Source organism: Pelophylax lessonae (genome assembly GCF_965119305.1).
Source record: "Pelophylax lessonae genome assembly, chromosome: 5".
Lineage (NCBI taxonomy): Eukaryota > Metazoa > Chordata > Amphibia > Anura > Ranidae > Pelophylax > Pelophylax lessonae.
Window position 1 is genome coordinate 357353102 of NC_138772.1, and position 25988 is coordinate 357379089.

General features: G+C 45.8%; 1 protein-coding gene across 2 annotated transcripts in view; it reads right to left on the reverse strand.

The window, feature by feature from the left end:
- The window catches only part of ATP9B (ATPase phospholipid transporting 9B (putative)), a 578806-nt gene that overhangs the window by 289829 nt on the left and 262989 nt on the right, over positions 1–25988 (reverse strand). For both annotated transcript variants that reach the window (XM_082258664.1, XM_082258663.1), the window contains exon 8: positions 10628–10722. In XM_082258664.1, the coding sequence (XP_082114790.1) occupies positions 10628–10722 (95 nt within the window). The remainder of the gene's footprint in view (positions 1–10627; positions 10723–25988) is intronic.

The following is a 25988-nucleotide window of genomic DNA, read 5'->3' on the forward strand; positions in this document are numbered from 1 at the left end:
TCCCAAAAACCCCACAGGGGGGAAGGGGGAACATTTACTCACCATACCGGAACTGACGGGCACCCTCTCTTCACAGTACCCTCTCCACCGAGGTGGGGGGCTGTCGACCAATACGGACGCCGTGACTCTGCTGGTTCCTGGCGTCCAAGCGAGACGTTTAACTCGCAGGGTCAGTCCCCGTCCAATGGGACTATGTCGCGGCCGACCCAGCGCTGAGCTATGGTCTGCACGCGCTCGTAGGCTGAGCCGGGGTGACCACTGGATCTCAACATCCAGCCCGTCGCCCGGTCCCGCATACTTACTTGAATGTGTCGCGGCCGACCCAGCGCGGAGCTATGGCCTGCGCGCGCTCGTAGGCCGGCTGGGGTGAGCACTGGATCTCAACATCCAGCCCGTCGCCCAGATCCGGCGTGATTTGCTTGAAGATCTCACAGGAAAACTGGAGACAAAAGCTACCTAAAAAAGGAAAAAAAATTTTCTAAAAAAATCTTGCCAGGACCAAAAGATCCCAGCAAGGAACTTAGGTCCTTACTCCTGACTAGACAGAAAAAAACTGACATCCTGTAGCAGAGAGAGAGGGTATATTCCACTCTGTGACTGCCCCTAAGGTGGAGCCAGAACGTTTTCTTTCTGCCTAGTCCTACTCCTGTAGAGGGCAGCATAACCCAATTGATATGAATCAAAGAGGACTACATCGGTCAATGAGCGACAGAGAAAAGTACTTTCACTTTCAGTTTTTTTTTCATCTCTAAGAGTATCATATCCAACATATAACTTTTCTGGGAAGCACTGTAAAGCATTATTATTTTCCACCTTACCAATCTGTCATATTCAGACATCTGTGGCGTTTAAACCATGATCTTAAGGTGGACATTTTCACTATGTTTACAAGTCTATCTATAACCGTATCTCTGGTAGAGTTCTCAATTATTAAGATCATGCTACAGCTAGGTACTACTAATCACATTCAACTGGACTAATTCCGCAGTGTGTATGTATAGTGTAGTGTAATGTAAAGGATGTTTCATGGTTTCTCCTGGTCATTTCTTCACTTCTAATACCACAGCATTTATTTATACACAGGCAGCACATACAGCTTAGTCCCACCACCATAGAATGTGTAGATCTTGATTGTCCAAGAAAAAGATGGGAGGTGTGAAAGTTGTATAACCACCCTGCTACAGATACATAATTCTATGCTTGGTTTTAAGTAATTTACATGGTTAAAGTTGTGAACTGCTGTCAAATCGCCAGGGTAGAGATGTTGAAAGGAAAGACAGATGTTGTCGTAGGCTCTTGCACCTGTTCATGGATGTGTATTCTAGCTTGATGTAGAGGGCTGTCACAGATCAGCTGCGGAGCTGATCTGTGTCTCACTGTTTGCATATGTTTTTTACCTTTTGCTGCTGTAGGTCTGCTGGCACCTGTGATTCCACAAGCTTGTGCTCTGCCCTTGCTGCACTGACATAGCAGCTATGGGTGTCGCCCGCTTCACCTGATGGTTAATATACTTTCCTGCAACTTCCTGTCCAGCCTACCATGTGTCTCCCTATTTGAATCCCACCCAGACCAGTTTCTGGTTGCTGGAGAAACAATTGTTCCTGAGCCCGTTCCTTGCAATCATTCCTAACCTGACTTCTCGTGGATTGATCTCTTGTGTACCCACTCGGCTAATTCTCTGATTACGTTTGTCTGCTGCCTGCCCTGACCCTGACTCGTTATCTGGCTCTCCTTTTGCTCCACCCTCCCGAGCCCTCATGGTCTCTTTGGATACTCTCCTCGCGAGCAGGGTGAAGCTGGGGGTCGTGACCTGGGGTCAGCATGCAGCTAAGTCCAAACTCCTGTAAGGGGGGCCCTGGCAGAACACTGACTAACCCTTAGATTACACACCCTGGGGGATCCCGTGTCACCTGCTCGCCTGTGGGCTCACACCAGTAGTACAGTGAAAATGGCCCTCTTTCACTACTCAAACCAATTGTCCTTTCTATCCTCGAAAGAATGTTATTTTGCTTGTGTTTGGTTGTTGGGTATTTTGGATGTACAAAAGTCTCTCTCAGTGCATTACAGGGCTTAAAGGACATAGGGATATGGGGTTTGTCAAAGATCCTTCTGAACACACCCCAGCTACATACAGGATGACTATATTACTCCATGCAATCTCCTTCTCCCCTCTGTTCTATGATCATGCGTTTTTACCAAGAAAAGCCCAGTCTGGGTAGACATAAATTTTCAAAGCACTCCTGAGATGTCTGTGTACTTTGTCTTTACACTCTGAGTGGGTAGTTTTAGACGACTCTAGCAGGTTAATCTCAGTATAAATACAGCTATTCTGTGAAGCTCTTAGAGGTTTTATAGAGAACATTAGTAAACAAACTGCATCATGAGGGCCAATGAATACACCAGACAGGTTAGGGATAAAGTTGTGGAGAAGTTTAAAGCAGGGTTAGGTTATAAAAAAATATCCCAAGCTTTGAACATCTCATGGAGCACTGTTCAATCCATTTTTTGAAAATGGAAAGAGTATGGCACAACGGCAACCTACCAAGACATGGCCATCCACCTAAACTGAGAGGCTGGGCAAGGAGAGCCTTAATCGGAGAAGCAGCCAAGAGCCCAATTGTAAGTCTGGAGGAGCTGCAGAGATTCACAACTCAGGTGGGAGAATGTGTCCACAGGACAACTATTAGTCGTGCACTCCACAAATCTGGCCTTTTATGGAAGAGTGGCAAGATGAAAGCCATTGTTGAAAGCAAGCCATTAAAAGTCCTGTTTGTGTACAACCTCTCCTGCCTCCTCCGAGGGGCTTTAGACTGGATCACAGGTAGCTCTAGATATACGAACTATGACCTGGAATTGCAAATGGTGCAACCTTATGACATGAAGGCCCTGCTGCATTGCAGACATAGAGATATCTCTCCAGACTTGCGCACTAACCTTCTGTTACGAGACACGGTTATCGCCTGGAGGGAGGTTCGCAGGAAACTGGGGGCCCCTCATAGGGTCTCCGGTTTCATGCCTATCCAAAAGCACCCTCTTTTTCCGCAAGCGCAGCAGGGACAGGTGTTTGATTTGTGGGCGGCCAGGGGCATTACAACCTTTTCCCAGCTGTATGATCCTAGCTCAGGTCTCCCTCTACCCTTCTCAGATATTTGCCAGAAATATGATCTACCCCGGGGTCATTATCTGTATGTACGACAATGTATCAGTTTTATTCACTCCTTAGACATTCCAGCTACTGCCCGCTTCCGGCCATCTATTATGGACTCCTGGGTGAAGCGGGGGGCCCACAAAATCTCACACATTTATCCCTCCCTTTGTATGGAACTCTTTGACCATGTAGCCTCACAGGTGGCTACTCGATGGAACACGGCTCTCTCCTCCCCGTCAGCCCATACTCGGATTCTAAAAGGCTACAACGACACATGCCTCTTAGTGCAAAATGAATTTTGGAGGGAGCAACAACTTAAGATAATGCATGGGGCCTACATTCCATGCCTACGGTGGTCCACAGACCCGAACAAATTGCTATGTCCTCTCTGCAACCAAAATATACCATCCCTTCTTCATAAACTATGGCTATGCCCATTGGTTTCTCTCTTCTGGGACAAGGTCATAGACTTTATCAACCGTACGCTGGATTTACATCTGCCAAAGGATGTGTACCTTTTACTCTTTGGAGACACTCAGATCACTCTATATCGCCTGCCCAGACCTCAGAGGCGCTTGCTGCAACATAGCAAGCCTTGGCTCTTAAGTTGTTTGATGATAGCCGGGAGAGTCATCTTGAAACATTGGACATCAGAGGAACCTCCCACTATCATGGAAGTTAAGGGGGAACGGCAAATACTACTACACAGGGACTTGATAGAACTTCGCCAACTGCGGCTCCCCTCCCATGATCGGTTCCACCGGAAATACCACGGGCTCTCCTGCTTCACCCTCCTCACTGACAATACCCCCCCTTGGCATTCCTATGAGTTCTGGAGCGTCGGGCTCCTGCATATGAACACCGGATAAGGGCTTAGATGAGAGTCTTTATGTTTTATGCTTAATCTTTGAGATAATCCTACTGGGTCTCCATGCTCTACTCTACTTTGCTTACGGATATCCTACTTTGACACATCTGCTATTAATACTACGGTGTCGCTCTGCAATATTCCCTCTCCCCCCCTTTTCTCTTCCCCCCCCCCCCCCAACCTCCTTTAGCTTTATTTTTTTTTTTTTTATCTTTTTCTTCATCTGCCTATTGTTGGTTTTTCTGTGCTCGATTATTCTCCCAAATGGGAACATTATACGGTTTAAAATGTGTCGATGCCCACCTCTCGCATTCAAGTTAGGGGCAATCGTTCTGTTTACATGTTCAGCCTTGCATATAACTGTGCTTCCCTGTTTTAAATGTTTTGAATGTATTGTTAATCGACCTTCAATAAAATATTATATAAGAAGTCCTGTTTGCAGTTTGCGAGAAGCCATGTGGGGGACACAGCAAACATGTGGAAGAAGGTGCTCTGGTCAGAATAAACCAAAACTAACTTTTTTGATCTAAAAACGAAATGCTATGTGTGGCGGAAAACTAACACTGCACATCACCCTGAACTCACCATCCCCACAGTGAAACATGGTGGTAGCAGGATCATGTTGTGGGGATGCTTTTCTTCAACAGGGACAGGGAAACTGGTAAGAGTTGATGGGAAGATAGATGGAGTCAAATACAGGGAAATCTTAGAAGAACACCTGTTAGAGTCTGCAAAAGACTTGAGACTGGGGTGGAGGTTCACTTTCCAGCAGGACAACGACAATAAGCATACAGCCAGAGCTACAATGGAATGGTTTAGATCAAAGCATAGTAATATGTTAGAATAGCCCAGTCAAAGTTCAGATCTAAATTCAATTGAGAATCTTTGGCAAGACTTGAAAATTACTGTTCACAGATGCTCTCTATCCAATCTGACAGACAGAGTTTGAGCTATTTTGCACAGAAGCATGGGCAAAAATTTCACTCTCTGGATGTGCAAAGCTGGCAGACACATACCCAAAAAGATTTGCAGCTGTAATTGCAGCAAAGGGGAGGCTGAATACAAATACACACCACACTTTTCTGATATTTACTATTTATTGAAAACAATTTATCATTTTCCTACCTCTTCACAATTATGTACCACTTTGTTTTGGTCTATCATATAAAATCCCAATAAAATACATTTACATTTTTGGTTGTAACATGCCAAAATGTGGAAAATGTCAAGGGGGGTATGAATACTTTTTCAAGGCAATGTATACCTGATTTATCTGTCCACTGAGTTTAAGTGTTCACTAAAAGCTTGGATTTCTGTTGTTCTAATCCTAACCAACGTATCATTCACATATCGAAACCAATGGCTTGGTATTATTACCCTAAAAGTGAACAAGGCACTCTTCTCCACCACCACCTTCTCCATGTACATCTCATCTACCCTTGTCTGCTGCCATGATAGTAATCTTTGGATCTTGATTAACCAATCTAAGAGTCCTCCTCTCTAATAGGGTCAATTTGGAAGGGAATGTTTTGGCACTGGACAGGACCACCGAAGCCCTCAGACACAGTTGCTCAGCCTCTTCTACCTATGTGGTTATGGATGGAAGATTCTCCTAGCTGTGATGATCCACCACAGGGACACATTTGGGTGTCACAGCAAAGTTCAGTCCTTTGGCTCAAAATTTCTTCCCTATACCTTAAAGGAATAGGGACGTTCTATTGAGGTGAGGTACACATTGGAGACAGAGAGAACATGGTGAATGGTGCCTGTGTGGATATAAATGCTGGGGTATTTTTTTAACACTCGTTTGAGATGAAGAAGTGACTTGGAGCAGCTGTAAAATGTCTTGAGCGATTTAGAACATGTCCATTTATATTTGATTAACTACTACTAGCTATATATCAATAGCATCATTTAAAAAAGCTATGCTATTTATCATTAAAAACAGGTTCTTTTATTTTAGTCTAGAGTATTTGCCTATGTCGTCATCAGTCTTCTGCAGGCAGCAGAAAGTTATTTCCTCAGTCTACTCTCCCATAGCGATCAGACTGCAACAAAGCAAGCTGCAAGGTGAGAGAGGCTGCAGGCTCAGAGATACATAAAAGCTGCCATTCTTGACTGCTTCTTCCAAAAAAGACTAGTTGCCTAACTCTTATCCTGAATTCTTCTCTAACTGTTCTTGATCTGCATTATCGTTTAAGGTCTGCGAGTTATATATACAATAGCCTGTGTGTTAGTCCAACAACAGCTCCGCTTCTATTTTCACAAACAGGTCAGCAATTGTAGCCATCAAATACGCAATTGTTGTTTTTTTTTTTTTTTTTTTTAATATAGTAAAAATAAATCCTAAACCAATTACAAAGGTCAATGCGTCTCTTTTTTTTTACTACCAGCACTTGTTTCTGACTATGTACCCCATGTAATGCAGCTGCTTTGTCATTAAGAATAAGGGAAAAGTTATCCAGCAACAAAATCACAGAAATTCAAATTCCATTATCAATAATAGAATATTTCAATTGCTGTATAAAACATTGCTAAAACTCAATTGCTCGCATAGGAACAACACTTTTGCTGGTTCAGGCAGAGCGGAAGTGACCCCATAGGATTGAGTAAATTGAAATTTAGCAAATCTGTTGCCAGGGAAGTGTTCCCTAGCGAACAATTTTTGTTTTTGAAATGATTGCTCTGGATGTTTCAGATAGATGTATGCATTCTGCATGATGGTGTGCTATTCTAACACCAGGTCCACCCAATACCATTAAAATTGATATTAAATATCAGCCCATAAAATATGAAAAACTTCATATCTGCAATCTCTCCTACTAAGCACCCAGTGCTTTACAGCCTGTCATGCAACTGAACAGCTGTACAAAGCATTACTCTTGTAAAGGCCAATGCTTCTTTGTATCAGTGTTTAGATGCGCATGCTTGTCCAACATATTCAGCTTCCCATGCACTGGAATGCGCAAAAAAATGTATACAAGGATCATAAACTGCCTACAAATAGCTATGTGCATGATCACTTGAACAAGTAGAGGGTTGTTGATCATAGCTTTCAGAAAGCTCAAATTTCCTAAGCATAAAGGTGTTTTTATTGGCCAACAGCAGGGAGGCAGTAGCTTGGTCAGAAACCTTTTGCTTGAAGAAATTATAGTCAGATAAGGTACTTAGATCTTTCTACATAGGCAGAACTGGGTGGAATTGTTTGCTGGTGCTGACAGACTTTAAATTGTCACCCTGATCTGGGCTAAACTGACTAGAGCAGCAATTATATCTGCCAGTTCCTATGTTTTAGGTAAGCATTATTTGCAACTTCAAATGTGGCGGCAAACATAGAAAATTAAATAGGGTTTGCAGGGAAATATATGTAACAGAATTTTAATGGAATATTTGTAATAGTTTTATATATATATATATATATATATATATATACACATATATATATATATATATATATACACACAGTGCCTTGCGAAAGTATTCGGCCCCCTTGAACTTTTAGACCTTTTGCCACATTTCAGGCTTCAAACATAAAGATATAAAACTAATTTTTTGTGAAGAATCAACAACAAGTGGGACACGTTCATGAAGTGGAACGAAATTTATTGGATATTTCAAACTTTTTTAACAAATAAAAAACTGAAAAATTGGGAGTGCAAAATTATTCAGCCCCCTTAAGTTAATACTTTGTAGCGCCACCTTTTGCTGCAATTACAGCTGTAAGTCGCTTGGGGTATGTCTCTATCAGTTTTGCACATCGAGAGACTGAAATTTTTGCCCATTCCTCCTTGCAAAACAGCTCAAGCTCATTGAGGTTGGATGGAGAGCGTTTGTTAACAGCAGTTTTCAGTTCTTTCCACAGATTCTCGATTGTGTTCAGGTCTGGACTTTGACTTGGCCATTCTAACACCTGGATATGTTTATTTGTGAACCATTCCATTGTAGATTTTGCTTTATGTTTTGGATCATTGTCTTGTTGGAAGACAAATCTCCGTCCCAGTCTCAGGTCTTTTGCAGACTCCATCAGGTTTTCTTCCAGAATGGTCCTGTATTTGGCTCCATCCATCTTCTTATCAATTTTAACCATCTTCCCTGTCCCTGCTGAAGAAAAGCAGGCCCAAACCATGATGCTGCCACCACCATGTTTGACAGTGGGGATGGTGTGGGAGTAGTGTGGTGAGTCCTGCGCTGTCTGGGGAGAACGATATAAAAGGGTTGGTGTAGGTCCCAGATGCTGCTAGTACCAAAACTGATAACCATACAGTGTCAAAATCATAAACAGGTGGGGGGTACTGCGCTTCTGGGTTGATAGTGTATGAACTGTGCTTAATATAAAGCACAGTTCATACACTATCAACCCAGAAGCGCAGTACCCCCCACCTGTTTATGAGTGGGGATGGTGTGTTCAGGGGGGTGAGCTGTGTTGCTTTTACGCCAAACATAACGTTTTGCATTGTTGCCAAACAGTTTGATTTTGGTTTCATCTGACCAGAGCACCTTCTTCCACATGCTTGGTGTGTCTCCCAGGTGGCTTGTGGCAAACTTTAAACAACACTTTTTATGGATAGCTTTAAGAAATGTCTTTCTTCTTGCCACTCTTCCATAAAGGCCAGATTTGTGCAGTATACGACTGATTGTTGTCCTATGGACAGAGTCTCCCACCTCAGCTGTAGATCTCTGCAGTTCATCCAGAGTGATCATGGGCATCTTGGCTGCATCTCTGATCAGTCTTCTCCTTGTATGAGCTGAAAGTTTAGAGGGATGACCAGGTCTTCGTAGATTTGCAGTGGTCTGATACTCCTTCCATTTCAATATTATCGCTTGCACAGTGCTCCTTGGGATGTTTAAAGCTTGGGAAATCTTTTTGTATCCAAATCCGGCTTTAAACTTCTCCACAACAGTATCTCGGACCTGCCTGGTGTGTTCTTTGTTCTTCATGATGCTCTCTGCGCTTTAAACGGACCTCTGAGACTATCCCAGAGCAGGTGTATTTATACGGAGACTTGATTACACACAGGTGGATTCTTTTTATCATCATTAGTCATTTAGATCAACATTGGATCATTCAGAGATCCTCACTGAACTTCTGGTGAGAGTTTGTTGCACTGAAAGTAAAGGGGCTGAATAATTTTGCACGCCCAATTTTTCAGTTTTTTATTTGTTAACAAAGTTTGAAATATCCAATAAATTTCATTCCACTTCATGATTTTGTCCCACTTGTTGATTCTTCACAAAAAATTACAGTTTTATATCTTTATGTTTGAAGCCTGAAATGTGGCAAAAGGTCGCAAAGTTCAAGGGGGCCGAATACTTTCGCAAGGCACTGTGTGTGTATATATATATATATATATATATATATATATATATATATTTTTTTTTTTTTTATTTTTTTTTTAACAAATCCAGTTTTTATTTTTTAAAGAACGCATAAATCCTACTTTTTGGTTGAATAATATCATCCTCTCAGTTGATGTTCCCTAATAGAAAGTAATACTACCACCTGGAATTTTACTTCTAACAGGTTCAAGTTGCCTAATGCTTGCTGCTGGTCACAGTTGTAGCAAAAGAGAAAGCCTGATCTGTGTGAAGAAGAGGCACCAACTGACTGCTCAGATAGAGGAAGCCAATCAGTTACTCCTGCTCTGCATCTCTAACTAGGAAGTAACCAGGAAATATTGTCCAGCTGGTAGTCCAATCCTGCTAAAAGCTAAGTATTTGGAACCCTTTACACTGGCGCGCTTTTGCTGCACTTTTCCAGGGCAACAAAAGCGCATGAAAACTGTTCCCCAATAAATCCTATGTACCTGTTCACAGTGCAGGTGCACTGAGCTTAAGAAAGTCATGCATGCTGCATCTTTTGTGCAGTTTTTAAAAAAGTGCACCAAAAAAGGTGCCTTCTATTGTATGTCAATGGGAAGGCAAGAAAAGTGCATCAATGTGGAAATACCCATAAGCCGTGCAAAAACACATCAGTGTGAAAGGCCCCTTAAAGGATGCTAGTTGTCACACTACACTAGGCAGCACTACTAAAAGTGGCGTTTATATTCTGGCTGGCAACAGAGAGAGAAGCAATAAACAGACTTAATTTCATGACTATTGAGATGATTTATTATAGCACTGAAAAGCTAAAGTAAAAAACTAAGGCTTCTTTCAGACGGCCGCTCCGCTGCTTTAGTCCGCTGCGGGACTTTTTTTGTGTCATCCGCCCCGTGTGCCCGCATATCATCCCATCCGTTTGCGGATGATATGCGGACATAATGTAAGTATATGGCATTGCGGATGTCAGCGGATGACACCGCTGACATCCGATTTTCCTTCCTTTCCGTTTTTTTACACGGATGAAAAAATAGGGTTCTGTTCCGTTCCAAAAAAACAGAACAGAACTGAAAGGAGGAAAATCGGATGTCAGCGGATGGTATTCCGCTGACATCCGCAGTGCCATTCACTTACATTATGTCCGCAAATCATCCGCAAAAAAATAGGATGATTTGCGGACACACGGAGCGGCCGTGTGAAAGGACCCTCAAACAAAAAATATACAGTATATAGATCTGCTGTTTAATATGCACTGAAAATCTAACATTTGTGGTGTAAATAAAGTCAACACTTACTCCTAAAGCTGGTAATCTTTGTGTACAGCTCACTGCAATTTTCAGTTTCCAGTCTGTTTCACCATCTAGCTGATCAGTGCGAATGAAGCAAGACCCTAAAAGGGAGAGAAAAGAAGGGGAGAGTTCTATTTTTACTACTGTTAGGGAATTTACTGTAAATGGAATACTTAAAGTGTTAGTAAACCCACAACTGTAAAATCAGTCTGTATATGCAGAAAAGCATGCTTGGTATACTCACTGTGGAACCTAAGGGGTTAATGCTACACATTGTGTAAAAGGCTGTTTGACTCTAAAAACAATAAAAATACAGAGGGCGCACGGGCCTAGCGCATTACCTTTGCAACAAATGAATAAAAAGAAGAAACCTGTGTACATCATACTGTGAGGGTTCCCATCTTCCAGATACTGCTGTGCCTAGTTATAGGTCTGATGTTCATGCCTGTGTAGGGTATATTGTGCCAGTACAATGTTCCTGGCATGCTGAATGGGGGATGGTCCGGCGTTCAATCAGTGGAACGCACGCCGGCCGAGGACTCCACACTGACTGCACACTGGACCATCCCCCATTCGGCAGGAACATTGTACTGGCACAATAAACCACAGCAGTATCTAGAAGATGGGAACCCTCACACATTCCTCTGACACCATAAACCATAGGGTATATAATAACTTTTTGATATACCACTATTTACCTGTGAGGATCTGGTCCTAGTGGGAGCTGCAGATATCACATTATAGCCTTAAAAAGTTAAGAGAAATTAGCTACCTATGCAAGCGCATTATATGGGGTATATATGTGGAAGTTTAGGCACAGTTAAGTTCTGATTTGTATATATATTTTTAATTAATTGTTTGTTTGTTTTTCATTATGGGTGTTTACATATGTATTGAAATCCATCCAATTATAAGATTCAACACTGTTTGCCCGCCCTCTGAGGGAGGGGTCTGTATCAGAGTTCATATGACATTGTGATCATTTAAAGATCAGCTACTCGTATTCCAAGTCTAGCACTGAAGAAGAGGGGTCACCCTCGAAACGCGTCAGTTTATTTGGAGAATTACATCCCACAACTGGCTTTATTCAGTAGAATATGCTGCATGGAGTATAGGTGAACTGTTTATATATATATATATATATATATATATATATATATATATCATATAATATAAAAAAATTTTTATTACGTTTGAACAAGTCGTTTTGTTTGTGATTATGATGTACACAGATATCTTCTTTTTTAATAAATTGTTGCAAAGGTAATGCATTAAGTCGGTGCGCCCTCTATATTTTTAGCGTTTTTAGAGTCGATCTGGGTTTCCCTGTCCTGTTTGGAGTGACAGCACATCCGAAACAGTGGCTAGACAAGGGGAGTCATTTTTCTACAAACCTAGCTGCCAGCAACTCTCAAGCGCAGGAGCATTTATTTTGTCTAAAAGGCTGTTTGATCCTGACTTCTCTGATCCTCCCATTCACTTACTGTCCCCAATCCATCTGCTGATAGTACAGAGCCTTGGAGGCACTCTGCATATGCTCAGTTTGGTGTGTATTGCTAGAGTGTTTTTTTTTTTTTTATTGGAAGGATGCATGTGATAAACACAGGGCCAATAAGCACTGTTCAGACAGAGGTTCAGTCATGTAGCCTCAAAGGACAGTCAGAGGAGAATGATAACTCCTCCTATAAGCTTTAACCAGACACTGATAGAATTCACAAGACTGCTATATACTGTTGATGAGAAAAAATGGATTTTTGTAAGATCTTACCGTAAAATCCTTTTCTCTTAAGCTCATTGACAGACGTAGTCTTCTTGATTCTCAAGAGCTGGGTTATGTTGTCTCCGCAGGAGTAGGACTAGGCAGAAAGACAAAACGTTCTGGCTCCACCTTAGGGGCAGTCCCTGAGGGTATATCCTCCCTCTCTCTGCTACAGGGAATCAGTTCTGTTTTAAAGCAGTACAGAGAATTTAACCCAACCCAACTCAATGATAGAGGGGCGGGTACTACGTCTGTCAATGAGCTTAAGAGAAAAGGATTTTACGGTAAGATCTTACAAAAATCAATTTTTCTCTATCGCTCATTGACAGACGTAGTCTTCTTGATTCTCAAGAGCTGGGACATCCAGAAGCAGTGCCACAAAATGAGGGGTGGGATTGACAGAATCAAAATCCAATCTAGAAGGCCCAACCGGAGCCAACCAGAAGTATCAAAGGACTCATCGAGTAAACAGATGAGACCTACCCCACAAATCCTTGAGGTAGACCAACAGTCTCCTCAAACAGTGGCCTGCAGGAACCTTGCAGCCAGAAGAGGCATCTGACGATGCCATCACATAAACCTTATACAATATTGTAAAGGTATGAACCGACTAAACAGTCGCCTTGAAAACCTGAACCACTGACGCCTGATGGCGGAAGGTCCAGGAAACTCTAAGCGCCCGAGTAGAATGCGCCTTAACAGGGAACGGGGGATCCCGACCCTTAGATAAAATAAGCCTATACCACCGTCTGTCTGATCCATCTAAAGATGGTCGCAGCAGAACAGGCAACCCCTTCTTAGGGCCATCCGTGATCACAAACAGTGAATCCGTCTTACAAATTGAATCCGTAGTATTCAAGTATATCCTGATCGCCCGAACTACATCCACGGAATGCCATGCAAATTCTCGAGGATGATTGGGCTAAGGACATAGGAAGGACAATACACTGTCCTTATTCAATGAAACTTTGAAACCACCTTAGAAGGAAGGATGGATTCGGATGAAGAACAACCTTATCCCTATGAACCACCAGATCTGGGGAACAACAGGATAATGCAGCCAGTTCTGACACCCTGCGTGCAGAAGTGATAGCCACCAAGAAGACCACCTTCTGGGATAAAGTAGGCAAGGGAAACTCCCTGATATTTTCAAAGGGAGGTGTCTGAAGAACCGACAGCACCAAATTAAGATCCCAGGATGGTAACGGCGCGTGCACTGGCAGAGCCAGGTGTCGCACCCCCTGGATGAAATTCCGCACCAAGGAATGAGTAGACAAAAGCTTCTGAAAGAAGATAGCAAATGCTGAAACCAGACCCTTGATAACACTCAAGGCCAGCTTCTGCTCAACTCCCTGTTGCAGAAAGCCAATATTCGGACTACCGAATAAAGATGTAGATGGAACCCAAGGGATTCACATCACACAATATAAGACTTCCATGTACGATGATAATCTTTCTGGAAGTCGCTTTCCTTGTTTTAACTAGAGTAGGAATAACTGAAGCTGACAATCCCTTGTCCTTCAGCACCTGGGTCTCAATAACCAGGCCGTTTAAAACCAGCGATCGTAAAGCAGGATGGAAGATCGGTCCCTGAGACAGTAGATCCTCCCTGAGAGGAAGTCTCCACGGGACGTCCGCCATCAGTCTGACCAAGTCGGCGTAACAAGCTCGACGAGGCCAGTCCGGAGCTGCCAGGATTACTGGAATTCCTTCCTCCTCTATCTTGCGAAGAAGTCTTGGCAGTAACCCAAGAGGAGGGAAGGCATACATTAGCTGGTATTGCCCCCACGGGGCGATCAGTGCTTCTGCGGTTTCTGCTAGAGGATCGCGGGAGCGAGCCACGAATCTCTGAACTTTCCTGTTGAATCGAGATGCCAACAGATCCATATCCGGGGTGCCCCATCGTAGGCACAACTGGTGGAAAACGTCTGGATGGAGGGACCATTCCCCCTGATCCAGAGTCTGACGGCTGAGATAATCTGCCTGCCAATTCTCCACCCCCGGAATGAACACCGCAGAGATTGCTGGAACAAATCGTTCCGCCCAGCGAAGAATGCAAGCCACTTCTTTGGCCGCTCGGACACTCTTGGTGCCCCCCTGGTGATTGACATAAGCCACGGCCGTGGCGTTGTCCGACTGGATCCGAACCGGGCTGCCCTGGAGCTGCTCGGTCCAGTGAATCAGACAAAGTCTGATCGCTCTCAGTTCCAATACATTTATCGGTAACCTGGATTCTTCCGGGGACCAAAGTCCCTGGACAGATAACTGACCGAGAATTCCTCCCCATCCGGATAGACTGGCATCCGTGGTCACTGTCGTCCAATATATTGGCAGAAATGACTTTCCCTGGCTGAGCATCGGAGACCGAAGCCACCAGACCAGAGACTCTCTGGTCTGTTTGCTCAATCGGATCTGATTGTCCAGGGATTCCGGATTCCGATTCCATCTGAGAGGAATCTCTTGCTGAAGAATTCGGGTATGGGACTGGGCAAATGGGACTGCTTCGAAGGAAGCCACCATCAACCCCAGACCCCTCATGCAAGTCCGAAGGGAAGACCAGCTGTTGGTGGACTGCTGATTGAATCTTTCGGAGTTTCCCTACCGGAAGAAAAACTCTTGTCCTGACTGTGTCTAGAATTAGACCCAGATATTCGAGCCTCTGGGTGGGAACCAGAAATGACTTTTGCTGGTTCACCAGCCACCCGAATTCCTGTAAAGAAATCATAGTAATTTCTATGTTTTGTAGCAAGGTCTGAGGAGACTCTGCATGAAGCAGAAGATCGTCTAGGTAACCTAGAATCGATATGCCTCTTTGGCGCAGAAGTGCCAACATTGGGGCCAACACCTTTGTGAAGACCCGCGGAGCCGTGGCGAGACCGAAAGGTAACGCCACAAACTGATAGTGGTTCTCTTCTACGGAAAAACGTAGAAACCGCTGATGTCCTGCGAAAATGGGAATGTGAAGATATGCGTCCTAGATGTCTATGGACGCTAGGACATCCCCTGGATGCAGAAAGGCTGCTACTGTGCGAATGGACTCCATTCTGAATCTTCTTATGTAGACAAAAGAATTGAGTGCCCTTAAGTCCAGAATTGGACGCACTTTGCCCTCTTTCCTGGGTATTGTAAATAGGTTTGAATAAAAACCCCTGAAAGCGTTCTGTCCAAGGAACGTGGACTACCACTCCTTGTTGTAGTAAATCTGTGACTGCTCTCCACAGATCGTCTAAACGATCCGGGGATAGTCGGCTATTGGAAGGGAAGAATCGCGCCGGTGGGAGAGATCGAAACTCGATCTTGTACCCTGACCTTATGACTTCGCAAACCCATCTGTCCGGGATTCTGGAAAGCCATGGATCCGGGAACCGGCGAAGACGTCCCCCCACCCCAGTTATGGGTGGGGGGCGCACCTTCAGGCTTTGGACGGTTTATCTTCAGGTCTAGAGGGGGCGGGCTTTTGCTTGCCCGACCAACGACCCCTGACGCCTCCTGCAGGAGCTTTGGAGGACTTAATTTTTTCACCCGCGGGACGAAAAAAACCTCTTGTGAGCAGAAAAAGAAGGCCCTCGTCTTTGACGAGTTCCTTTACCTATAAAATTTTGCGGAAAAAAGGTGCTCTTTCCACCCGTGAGATCCTTAATGATCTCATCTAAGTTGGCTCCAAATAGACGCTCTCCTAAAAAGGGGAAATTAGCCAATGCTTTTTTGGAACCTTGGTCGGCTAACCAACCTTTTAGCCACAGTGTACGCTTGAGAACCACCGCTGAGACAGATGCTCGCGCCAATAATGAAGTGGCGTCTAACGCCGCATCACACACAAACTGTAACCCCTGTATCATCTGTTCCAACAAATCTGATACCGCCTGAGGGACCTCTTCTAGGTCCCGGCGTAACCACTTGGTCCATAAAGTTACAGCCTGCGAAACCAGATCAATAGCAATTATTGGTCTGAAAGCTGATCCAATCAAGGTAAACATGGTGCGAGACATAGCTTCTATCTTGCGATCCACTGGATCTTTAAAAGACGGAGCGTCTTCTAGAGGAATAACCGTGGCTTTATTCAATCTAGCAATTGGTGAATCCACCACAGGTGGTTCTGTCCATTTCTTAACCGGTTGCCGACCGCCGCACGACTATATACTGCGGCGGTCAGCCCCGGCCAGGCAGAGTGACGTATCGGTACGTCACTCGCCTGTCACTGACTTGCGAGCCTATCGCGGGCGGGCGCGCGCCCGCCGAGGCGCGCGCCCGCCGCGGCTCGTTCACAGGCAAGTCAGTGCGTGTGACCGGCGGACTCGATGTCCGCCAGTCACACTGCGATCGCTCCTGTGAAGGGAGAAAGACAGAGCAGCTTGTGTAAACAAGCTGCCTGTCAGTTCTCCCTGTGTAAAAGTAAAGATCTGACCGTTCTACTATGTAGAACGGTTGATCTTTGCTTTTACACCAATAGGAATGTCCCTACACAGTAGAAAGCACGCCCCTAGGACACACTTAACCCCTCCCTGTCCAATAAAGTTAACCCCTTCCCTGCCAGTGTCATTTTTGCAGTAACAGTGCATATGTATAGCACTGATTACTGCAGTAATGTCACTGGTAACCCCAAAAGTGTCAAAAATGTCAGTCAAGGGTCCGATCTGTCCGCCGCAATGTCGCAGTACCGAAAAAAAAATCGCAGATCGCCGCCATTACGCGTTAAAAAAAAAACACCAAAAATGACAAAAATCTTTCTCTTTGTTAGTAAACGCGATAACTTTTGCGCAAACCAATCAAAATACGCTTTTTGCGATTTTTTTTACCAAACATAGGTAGCATAAAACAAATTGGCCGAAAAATGTTAAAAAATTTTGATTTTTACTTTTTTTTTTGGGGAATTTCATATAAAAAAATGTGAAAAATATTGTTATTTTTGCAAAATTTACGCTCTTTTTTTGTTTATAGCGCGTGATCAAAAAATCGCACAGGTGATCAAATACCACCAAAAGAAAGCTCTGTTTGTGGGAAAAAAAGGACGTCAAATTCGTTTAGCTACAGCGTCGCACGACCACGCAATTGTCCGTTAAAGTCACGCAGTAAAAAATCGCAAAAAAACCCCTGGTCCTTTAGCAGCCAAATCCTCCGGGGCTTAAGTGGTTAATGAGGGTTTCCTCAAACGGATAACGCCTGTTAATGCGTTTAGAAATAGTAGAAATGCGTTTTGGCAGACTCCATTCTTCTTTGATTGGATTGCCAAAACATTTGGGCAATGGAAAAAATCTTCGCCACTAGATGCGTTTTTAGTCCCAAAAGGGATTTCAGTTTCAGCTATTTCTGACGGAATACCCTGTAATCTTAAGGTCTCTTGAACAGATACCATGAGTGCGTTTCCAACGCTTCCTCTCTGGCTATGGCTGATGCCGAAACATCCTCCTCACTGTCTGAAAGACAGTACACGAGACACCAATACCAGATGAAGTACCTGCAACTGCAGAAATAGGCTCAGAGTCTGAATCCGAGGTTTCAGATAATAAGGGGTTAGGCGGGGGTCGCTTACTTGCGCCCTGTCCCTGACAAGCCACTTCCACCCGGGACACAAGCTTCCATAATAGCGGACAATGATTTAATCGTCAGTGGGGTGCTGGAGGATCCCGTAGACCCCTCGAGGGGATCCGGAGGAGATACATGAGTGGCAGGGTCCATGATAATTCAGGACACCTTTGCCAGAAAACACAAAAAAACTTTTTTTTTTTTTTTTTTTTCTTTTTAAATAAAAAATACCTCTTTTTTTTTTTTTTTTTAATTTTTTTTTTTTATGTGTCTCCCCCCTAGCGCAATAGCGCCCCTCAGAGTACCTGCTTCTCGATCCCACAGAGAGAGAGAGGGACCCCCAAGGTTCACCAACCGATGCAGTGAAGTTTCCAACCAACTGCAGTCAGCGTCTGTCTTTACAGACTGGAAGGAGCTGTTGCTTTTTCCCGGGTAGAAGGACGTGGCTCCGCCCCCTGTGTACGCCTTCCGGCGTTCCCAGCTCTCCACGAGGTAGCTGGGCTCATGAAACATGGCTGCCCCCATATAGGAGACATTAGACTCCAAAAACATGGCGGCCGGCGTGACCTGAGGACATGCATGCACCTGGTCTACGGCAAAATGGCGGCGGACCGCCGAAATCGTTTTTCCCAGCACATCCACCTGCATCTCTGCTGAGTGGCGATTGATAGATCTACAGGAGATACACTACAAATAAGGTAGGATTATACCTCCTATGTCTGCTGTAATGCTACAGTCTGCTGGGTAGAGTGTTAGCTCTCAAACCAAGTCCACTTCCCACAAATACATACTGTATTTACAAGGGGGACTTTTAGTGTCAGATATATACTGACCATGTATGGAGGGGCCCATAATACATACTGCCTCATAACGAGGAAAGAAAAAAGGGAACGTTTACTCACCATACCGACCGACAGGCACCCTCTCTTCACAATACCCTCTCCACCGGGGTGGGGGTTTGTGGACCACTCCGGACGCCTCGACTCTCAGGTTCCTGGCGTCCAAGCGAGACTTTTAACTCGCAAGGTCAGTCCCTCCACTGGGACTCCGTCGCGGCCGACCCAGCGCGGAGCTCTGGTCTGCACGCGCTCGTAGGCAGAAACCGGGGTGACCACTGGATCTCAACATCCAGCCCGTCGCCCGGCCCCGCATACTTACTTGAATGTGTCGCGGCCGACCAAGCGCAATGCAATGGTCTGCGCGCGCTCGTAGGCCGGCTGGGGTGACCACTAGTGTCGCCCAGTCCGGCGTTTTTTGCTTGAAGATCTCACAGGAAAAACACTGGAGAAAAAAACTACCTAAAAAATATTTCTTCTAAAGAAAAAATCTTGCCAGGACCAAAAAGATCCCAGCAAGGAGCTTAGGTCCTTACTCCTGACTAGACAGAAAAAAACTGATTCCCTGTAGCAGAGAGAGGGAGGATATACCCTCAGGGACTGCCCCTAAGGTGGAGCCAGAACGTTTTGTCTTTCTGCCTAGTCCTACTCCTGCGGAGACAACATAACCCAGCTCTTGAGAATCAAGAAGACTACGTCTGTCAATGAGCAATAGAGAAAGGTCTTTAGCAGTTTATATTTACTAACATAATTGCATTTGCATGTTCTGTATACTGTGGGAGACCAGATATAGTGAATGCAGAGTCCTGGGTTTAGTAACACTTTAATATAAAGTATAGCATTGGATTGCTAAACAACTGCACAATGAAAAAAAACACACTCTGAACATTTAACACAGCAAATAATAAAATATTTAAATAAAAATTACTATTTATGCACTTGCTGTAAAAGTCCATTGAGGGAGAAACAAATGCAGTAATCCTTTCACATATAACTTGTATGCAGCTGAATACAAAATGTGGACACCGGTAGACAGAAAAAAACATTGAAGGCCAACCCCCAAATAATCTTGCCCCTAAGGCTCCATGTACACGGGACGTTGTAAATGGCCGTTTAGGAGCAGTTGGGCGTTTTTTTCAGAAGCCCCTAAACCCATCTACATTTTATCTTATCTGTCCATGTACACAGGGTCGTTTACAGTCATTTGCAGGCGGTTGAGTTCAGGGACGTTTTTTGGAACGCAATTATTTGCGTTCGAACCTGTGTTTCCCGGCGTTTCAAACGTAGAAACGCAGCCGAATGTGACCAAACGTGACCGAACGTGATGAACGTACGTTCAGCCACGTTATAAGTTTTTTTTCTTCAATTCAATATCAATGGTTCCCTATGGGAGCCTATTGATTTGAATGGAAGTCGCACCGCAAGTCGGATCAGGATCCGACTTGCGGCGCGACTTGCACTGTGAGAATCTTGAGGGGGAACTCCACGCCAAAAATGGGAAAAAACTGCGTGGGGGTCCCCCCAGGTTCCAAACCAGGCCCTTCGGGTCTGGTATGGAATTTGAGGGTAGCCCCACGCCCAAAAAATGGCGAGGGGTCCCCCCCAAAATCCATACCAGACCCTTATCCGAGCATGTAGCCCGGTAGGGCAGGAAGGGGGAGGGGACGAGGGAGTGGCCCCACCCCCCTGGACCATACCAGGCCACATGCCCTCAACATGGGGGGGTGTTGGTGCTTTGGGGCAGGGGGAGCTCTGCACCCCCCCACCCAAAGCACCTTGCCCCCATGTTGATGAGGACAAGGGCCTCATCCCCACAACCCTGGCCGGTGGTTGTGGGGGTCCACTTTGGAACCTGGGGGGGACCCCCACGCAGTTTTTTTCCCATTTTTGGAGTGGAGTTCCCCCTCAAGATTCTCACAGTTGGGGTGGGGAGCGTGTACCTAGTTTTAGCAGGTACCTGCCCCCACTTCAGTTACAACTGCCTAGGCAAATGCCGTGAAAGTTCTCCACCTTCTGGGACACCCTGCAGGAGGATGCAAGACCATGCACACAGTGCAGTGTGAAGCCACAAGGAGTCACAGGTAAAACCAGTACAACCAGCCAGTCAAGTTTTTTCAAATGATCAATTCTGCTGGCTATGCCCGGCAACACTGATCAGTGTGTTCTGACGACAGGGATTGCACAGTGGTAGTGAATGACCGGATTCTCGCACCCAACTTGAATATGGTCATTTTTTTTCTTTTTCATTCAACCAGTGCCATTTTTTTTTTCGTTTAAAATTATAAATGTATGGCCAGACTTAACAATTATTTTGAGAAAAATCAATTACAGGTCCATTAAATAGTGGATGTATATGAATTATTTTTAGACAATAAGCATATTGTTTAGTGTCACTTCAAGGGGTCAACAAAACAAGGTTTCCTGACAGACTCCATGGCAGCACACGTATGGGTAGGCTCCGCCTCCTCTCCTACCCTATAGGACCCCACTCCCATAAATCTTTGCTCCATACCAGGAGCCGTGTTCCTTTTTCGTCCTCCTCCTGCGAGAAGGAAGTCTTACCTTATAGGACGTCTATCGGTTTCAGGCGAGCTGGTGGCGTGTGGACCTTGTTGATGTCGGATGCCTCCTGTTTTATGTCCAGCAATCTCGATATTTATCGGGTGGACCCGGGCAATATTATTTTAAAATGCTGAAGATGCCGTAAATCCTGAATGAGAGGTGGGCTGCATTGATGGCCAATACGTCCTTGCTATTGAGCAGATAGGCCCTGGTGCCCTGTCACACACGCATGAATTCATCCAGGCCTGAGACTGTTCGTTTATCGTCATGGTGGTAAAGTATAAAACTTTCTTTTGGTTTCATTGCATTTCCTGTTTGTGCGGTGGAGCGCTCCTGCGTTCCAGATCGTCGCTTAGGCTCCTCCCCCTGCCTCGCTGGACCTTCAATTGGTTGTCCAGGATGAGGCTTGGCCCTGGTATCGTCTGCGCATGCGCGCGCATCACTCCCGATCTCCTATGACGATATTGCGTCGTTTGGGGCGTGGCTTTGCGGCGCCCGGGAGATTTAAGCAGCTGTCATTCCTGTTTACAATGGGATGTCTGCGGGCGTTGCGGTGGCTTCCCCGTGCTGTTTCTCTGCTCTTCAGCGGTGAGTCATGCTTTGATCCAGGTGCCATTTGGGGTAAAAGGGTTGGTGTGGAGACGAAAGTCAGTACATGTATGCTTACTTTCTTCCTGTGCAGGCTTTTGCTTCTATCTGCAAATGGATGCTTCACCACCCCCCGGTGGCCAGTCCCTGCGCAACAGGTGAGCTAGTTTTTCTTAACCCTTACCTGCTTGCGTTGGCTGGTGGAATGGAGCCTAAGTGTGTTTTTTCTTTCCCTATTTAGCCCTTTTAGGTCTGACCAACGCCCTATTTCTGGATCAAAGGATCGTTCTCCTTCAGCCCATCGGCATTCTTCATCAAAGTCTGGTCATAGGTCTAGCTCCAGGTCTAAACGACATGAGCACACTTCCAGTTCAGTCGCTCCGCGGCAATCCCGCCATTCTGACCGCAGTTCAGGGAAATCATGCTGGGGCTGTCGAGCCCATATCCCTGAGGATAGATCCCTATGTGATACCTGTTATTCCAGGGTTTTGAGGGAAAAGCAAGACACTGCACAACCAGTGGAGGCTTTGGTCAGGCGGATTGTAAAAGAATCCCTTAGAGATTGGGATTCGAGCAGGCTTTCGGGTCACTCTTCAGAGGCTCCTGGTTTCCTCCCAAGGGATGAAGTGGAGCCAGGTACCTCACAACCAAGTCGTCTGTCAGAAGATTCTACAGACAGTGAAGATGATTTGGCAGACCAGAATGTAGGTTTTGAACTTGCTATGGTCCCACCGCTAGTTAAGGTGGTTAAGGAGGCATTAAAATGGGAAGATCCAGTCCCCAACTAAACAGAAGAAATACTTCAAACATCTCAAAAAAGAGCGTTCACATTTTCCCCTCCTAGGGGAATTGGGAGAAATTATTACAGACGAGTGGCAGGGAGTTGAAAAGAGAAACTCTTTGTCATCTAAGGTCTCCAGAATGTATCCCTTTAAGGATGATAAGGTGAAACATCTAGACTCCGCTCCCACGGTGGATGCGGCCTTGATGAGGTTGGTGAAACACGTAACCTTACCATTGGAAGACTCAGTCTCATTCAAAGACGCTCTTGACAGGCGGATTGACACAGATCTTAAGAAGATTTATCTCTCCGCAGGTATGGCGTGTAAGCCGGCTCTGGCTTTGGCAGCCACATCCAAGGCAATGGAAGCCTGGGTAGACAGCGTGGAGGCTACACTTCAGAGTGTCTCCGAAGAGGTGGCCAGGAGTTCAGCCATTCAGGAGTTGAGACTGGCAACGGCTTTCTTGGGTGAGGCATCCATTGATATAATCCGCTTGGCGGCGCGGGTCATGCTGTCCTCTGTCACGGCCAAACGCGCCTTGTGGTTGCGCCCCTGGTTGGCCGACCCTGCCTCTAAGCAGGCCTGGTGCAAAATTCCCTTTGAGGGTTCCTCCCTCTTTGGTAATAAACTGGACAGTGCTATTACCCGTGCCACTGGTGGTAAATCTGGTTTCCTTCCCCAGGATCGCCGGTTGATAGATCAGAGAAGACCTCAAAACAGACAAAATCCTGATCGTGCCAGAGAGGCCCGTTTTTACAGGCCCGGTCGTGAGTTCAGGAAGAACTGGAAGCGCCCTCAGTCTACAGGGCAGAAGTTCTCCAAAGGAAAATCTTCAGCAAGCCGAGAGGCGACGAAGTCTTTTTGACATCGAACCTGTCCAGACGGTGCGGGTAGGCGCACGCTTGCTTCAGTTTGCGCACGTCTGGGCAGCCTCGATCGAAGATCAATGGGCCGTCAGAACCGTATCACACGGACATGTGTGGATTTTCGACAGAAGCCCCATTCTTCGCTTCATTCCTACGGCCTTACCCCGTTCAGAAGAGAAGAAGTCAACTCTTCTTACATATGTAGAATCCCTGGTTGCCCAGGGTGCGGCAGTGCCTGTCCCAACCGAGGAACGGTTCCAAGGCATCTACTCTCCGCTCTTCATGGTCTTGAAGAAAAGCGTCTCTTGGAGGCCGGTTATAGACCTAACACACCTAAACACCTTCATCAAGAAAGAGAGGTTCAGGATGGAAACACTTTTTACAATTCGGCAAGTGGTACAGCCAGAGGATTGGATGATATCCATAGACTTGAAAGATGCCTACTTTCACGTCCCAGTCGCAGCAGAAATGCAAACATTTCTCCGATTCGCAGTGGGTCAGGTGCATCTTCAATTTACCTGTCTCCCTTTCGGGCTTACCACATCACCTCAAATCTTTTCCAAAATCTTACTGGCTGTAGTAGCCCTGATCAGAGCAAAAGGGATTCGTCTTTACCATTACTTGGACGACTTGCTCCTTCTGTCAGAACATCAGGATCAAATTCTGCTTCACAGATCTCAAGTAATTTCCACCCTTCAAGAGTTCGGGTGGCTCCTGAATTTGGAAAAAAGTCATCTGGAACCCACGAAGTCGTTGGTCTTCCTAGGGGCCCTCTTCAACACTTCCAGAGGCACTATCTCCCTTCCATTAGAGAAGATTCCGACAATTCGCAACAGCATTCGTCCGGCATTATCAGCCTCTCATCTCCGGGCGTCCCAGTGCATGAAGATAATTGGGACCATGGTTTCCACGGCTCCCATGGTGAAGTGGGCACAGTGGAAGATGAGGCCCTTTCAGATGGGATTCCTCCAACAATGGAATTTCGAGAATCCAGAAGTCCTCATTCGGATAACTACGTCCATGAAGGACAGCTTAACCTGGTGGCTTCAGCGAAAGAATCTTTTAAACTGCCATTCAATCGTTCCAGCGTCCTGGTTGGTCATGACCTCGGACGCCAGCAGGACGGGATGGGGAGCGCATTGCCTGTCGGAGGTGGCCCAGGGCAGATGGGACTTTCCTACATACGGGGTGGTCTCGAATGTGCTGGAGCTTCGGGCAGCGTTCTGTGCTCTCCAGGCCTTTCAGCATCTGGCGACCGATGCCTCGGTCCTCCTAAGACTGGACAATACGACAGCCGTCGCCTACATCAAGAGACAAGGGGGCAACTGCAGTCCTTCTCTTCTGAAAGAAGTGAAACCTATTATGGATTGGGCTCAAAGACATCTGTCCAACTTGTCAGCCGCCTATCTTCCGGGTGCCCAGAACGTCCAGGCAGACTTCCTCTCGAGGTCTGCTCTGGACAACAACGAGTGGTCACTCCATCCAGAGACCTTCATATGGGTCATGTCTCTAGGTTACCATCCAGAGGTAGATCTGTTCGCATCTCCAAGCAATGCCAAACTGGAGAGATTCTACACGAGGTGGCGTTATCCCCAGGCCTACGGGGTAGACGCCCTGACGGATCATTGGAATTTTCAAACGGCCTATGCGTTTCCTCCAGTGCCAGTCATCTTCAAGTTTCTTCACAGACTCAGGACAGAGAGAGTGCAGATCATAGCGATTCTTCCCTTCTGGCCAAAGAGACCGTGGTTTCCTCTGTTGCTCCAGCTGAGCTGTCGGGACCCGATACCTCTGCCAGTCAGGCCGGACCTTCTGTCCCAAGGGCCTATTCTTCACCCCTGCCCAGCACAGCTTCATCTCATGGCATGGCTGTTGAGAGGGAAAGATTGAAAGCGCTCGGTTGTCCAAACGAGGCAATCGCTACAATGATGAGTGCCAGAAGACCCGGCACGAACAAGGTCTATGAAAAAATCTGGTCCAAGTTTAAGGATTATGTGGATAGCAGATCTAGCTCTGTCTCTGACCCAGGAATCCAGGATATTTTGGGCTTCCTCCAGTCCGGTCTGGACCTGTCATTGGCAGTAAGCTCCCTTCGGGTCCAAATTTCAGCCATTTCGGCCTTCACTGGGACTGCATGGGCGAAACACTCCCTGGTCCGCCAGTTCTTCAGAGGCGCTACTAGGTTAAGACCTCCTAGAAAGCCCAGGTTCCCTAAGTGGGATCTTCCTACGGTCTTGGAGTTTCTTTCCTCGCTCACCTTGAATCAGAAGGATCCATTCTTCCTTAAAAACATCTCCATGAAAACAGCCTTTCTGGTGGCTATTACTTCGGCCAAACGGGTTTCTGAACTCGGTGCCTTGGGTTACAAGGAACCATTCCTTACGTTTTTCCCTGATCGGGTAGTATTGGTTCCGATGCTTGGCTCCAATCCGAAAGTAATGTCGGTATTTC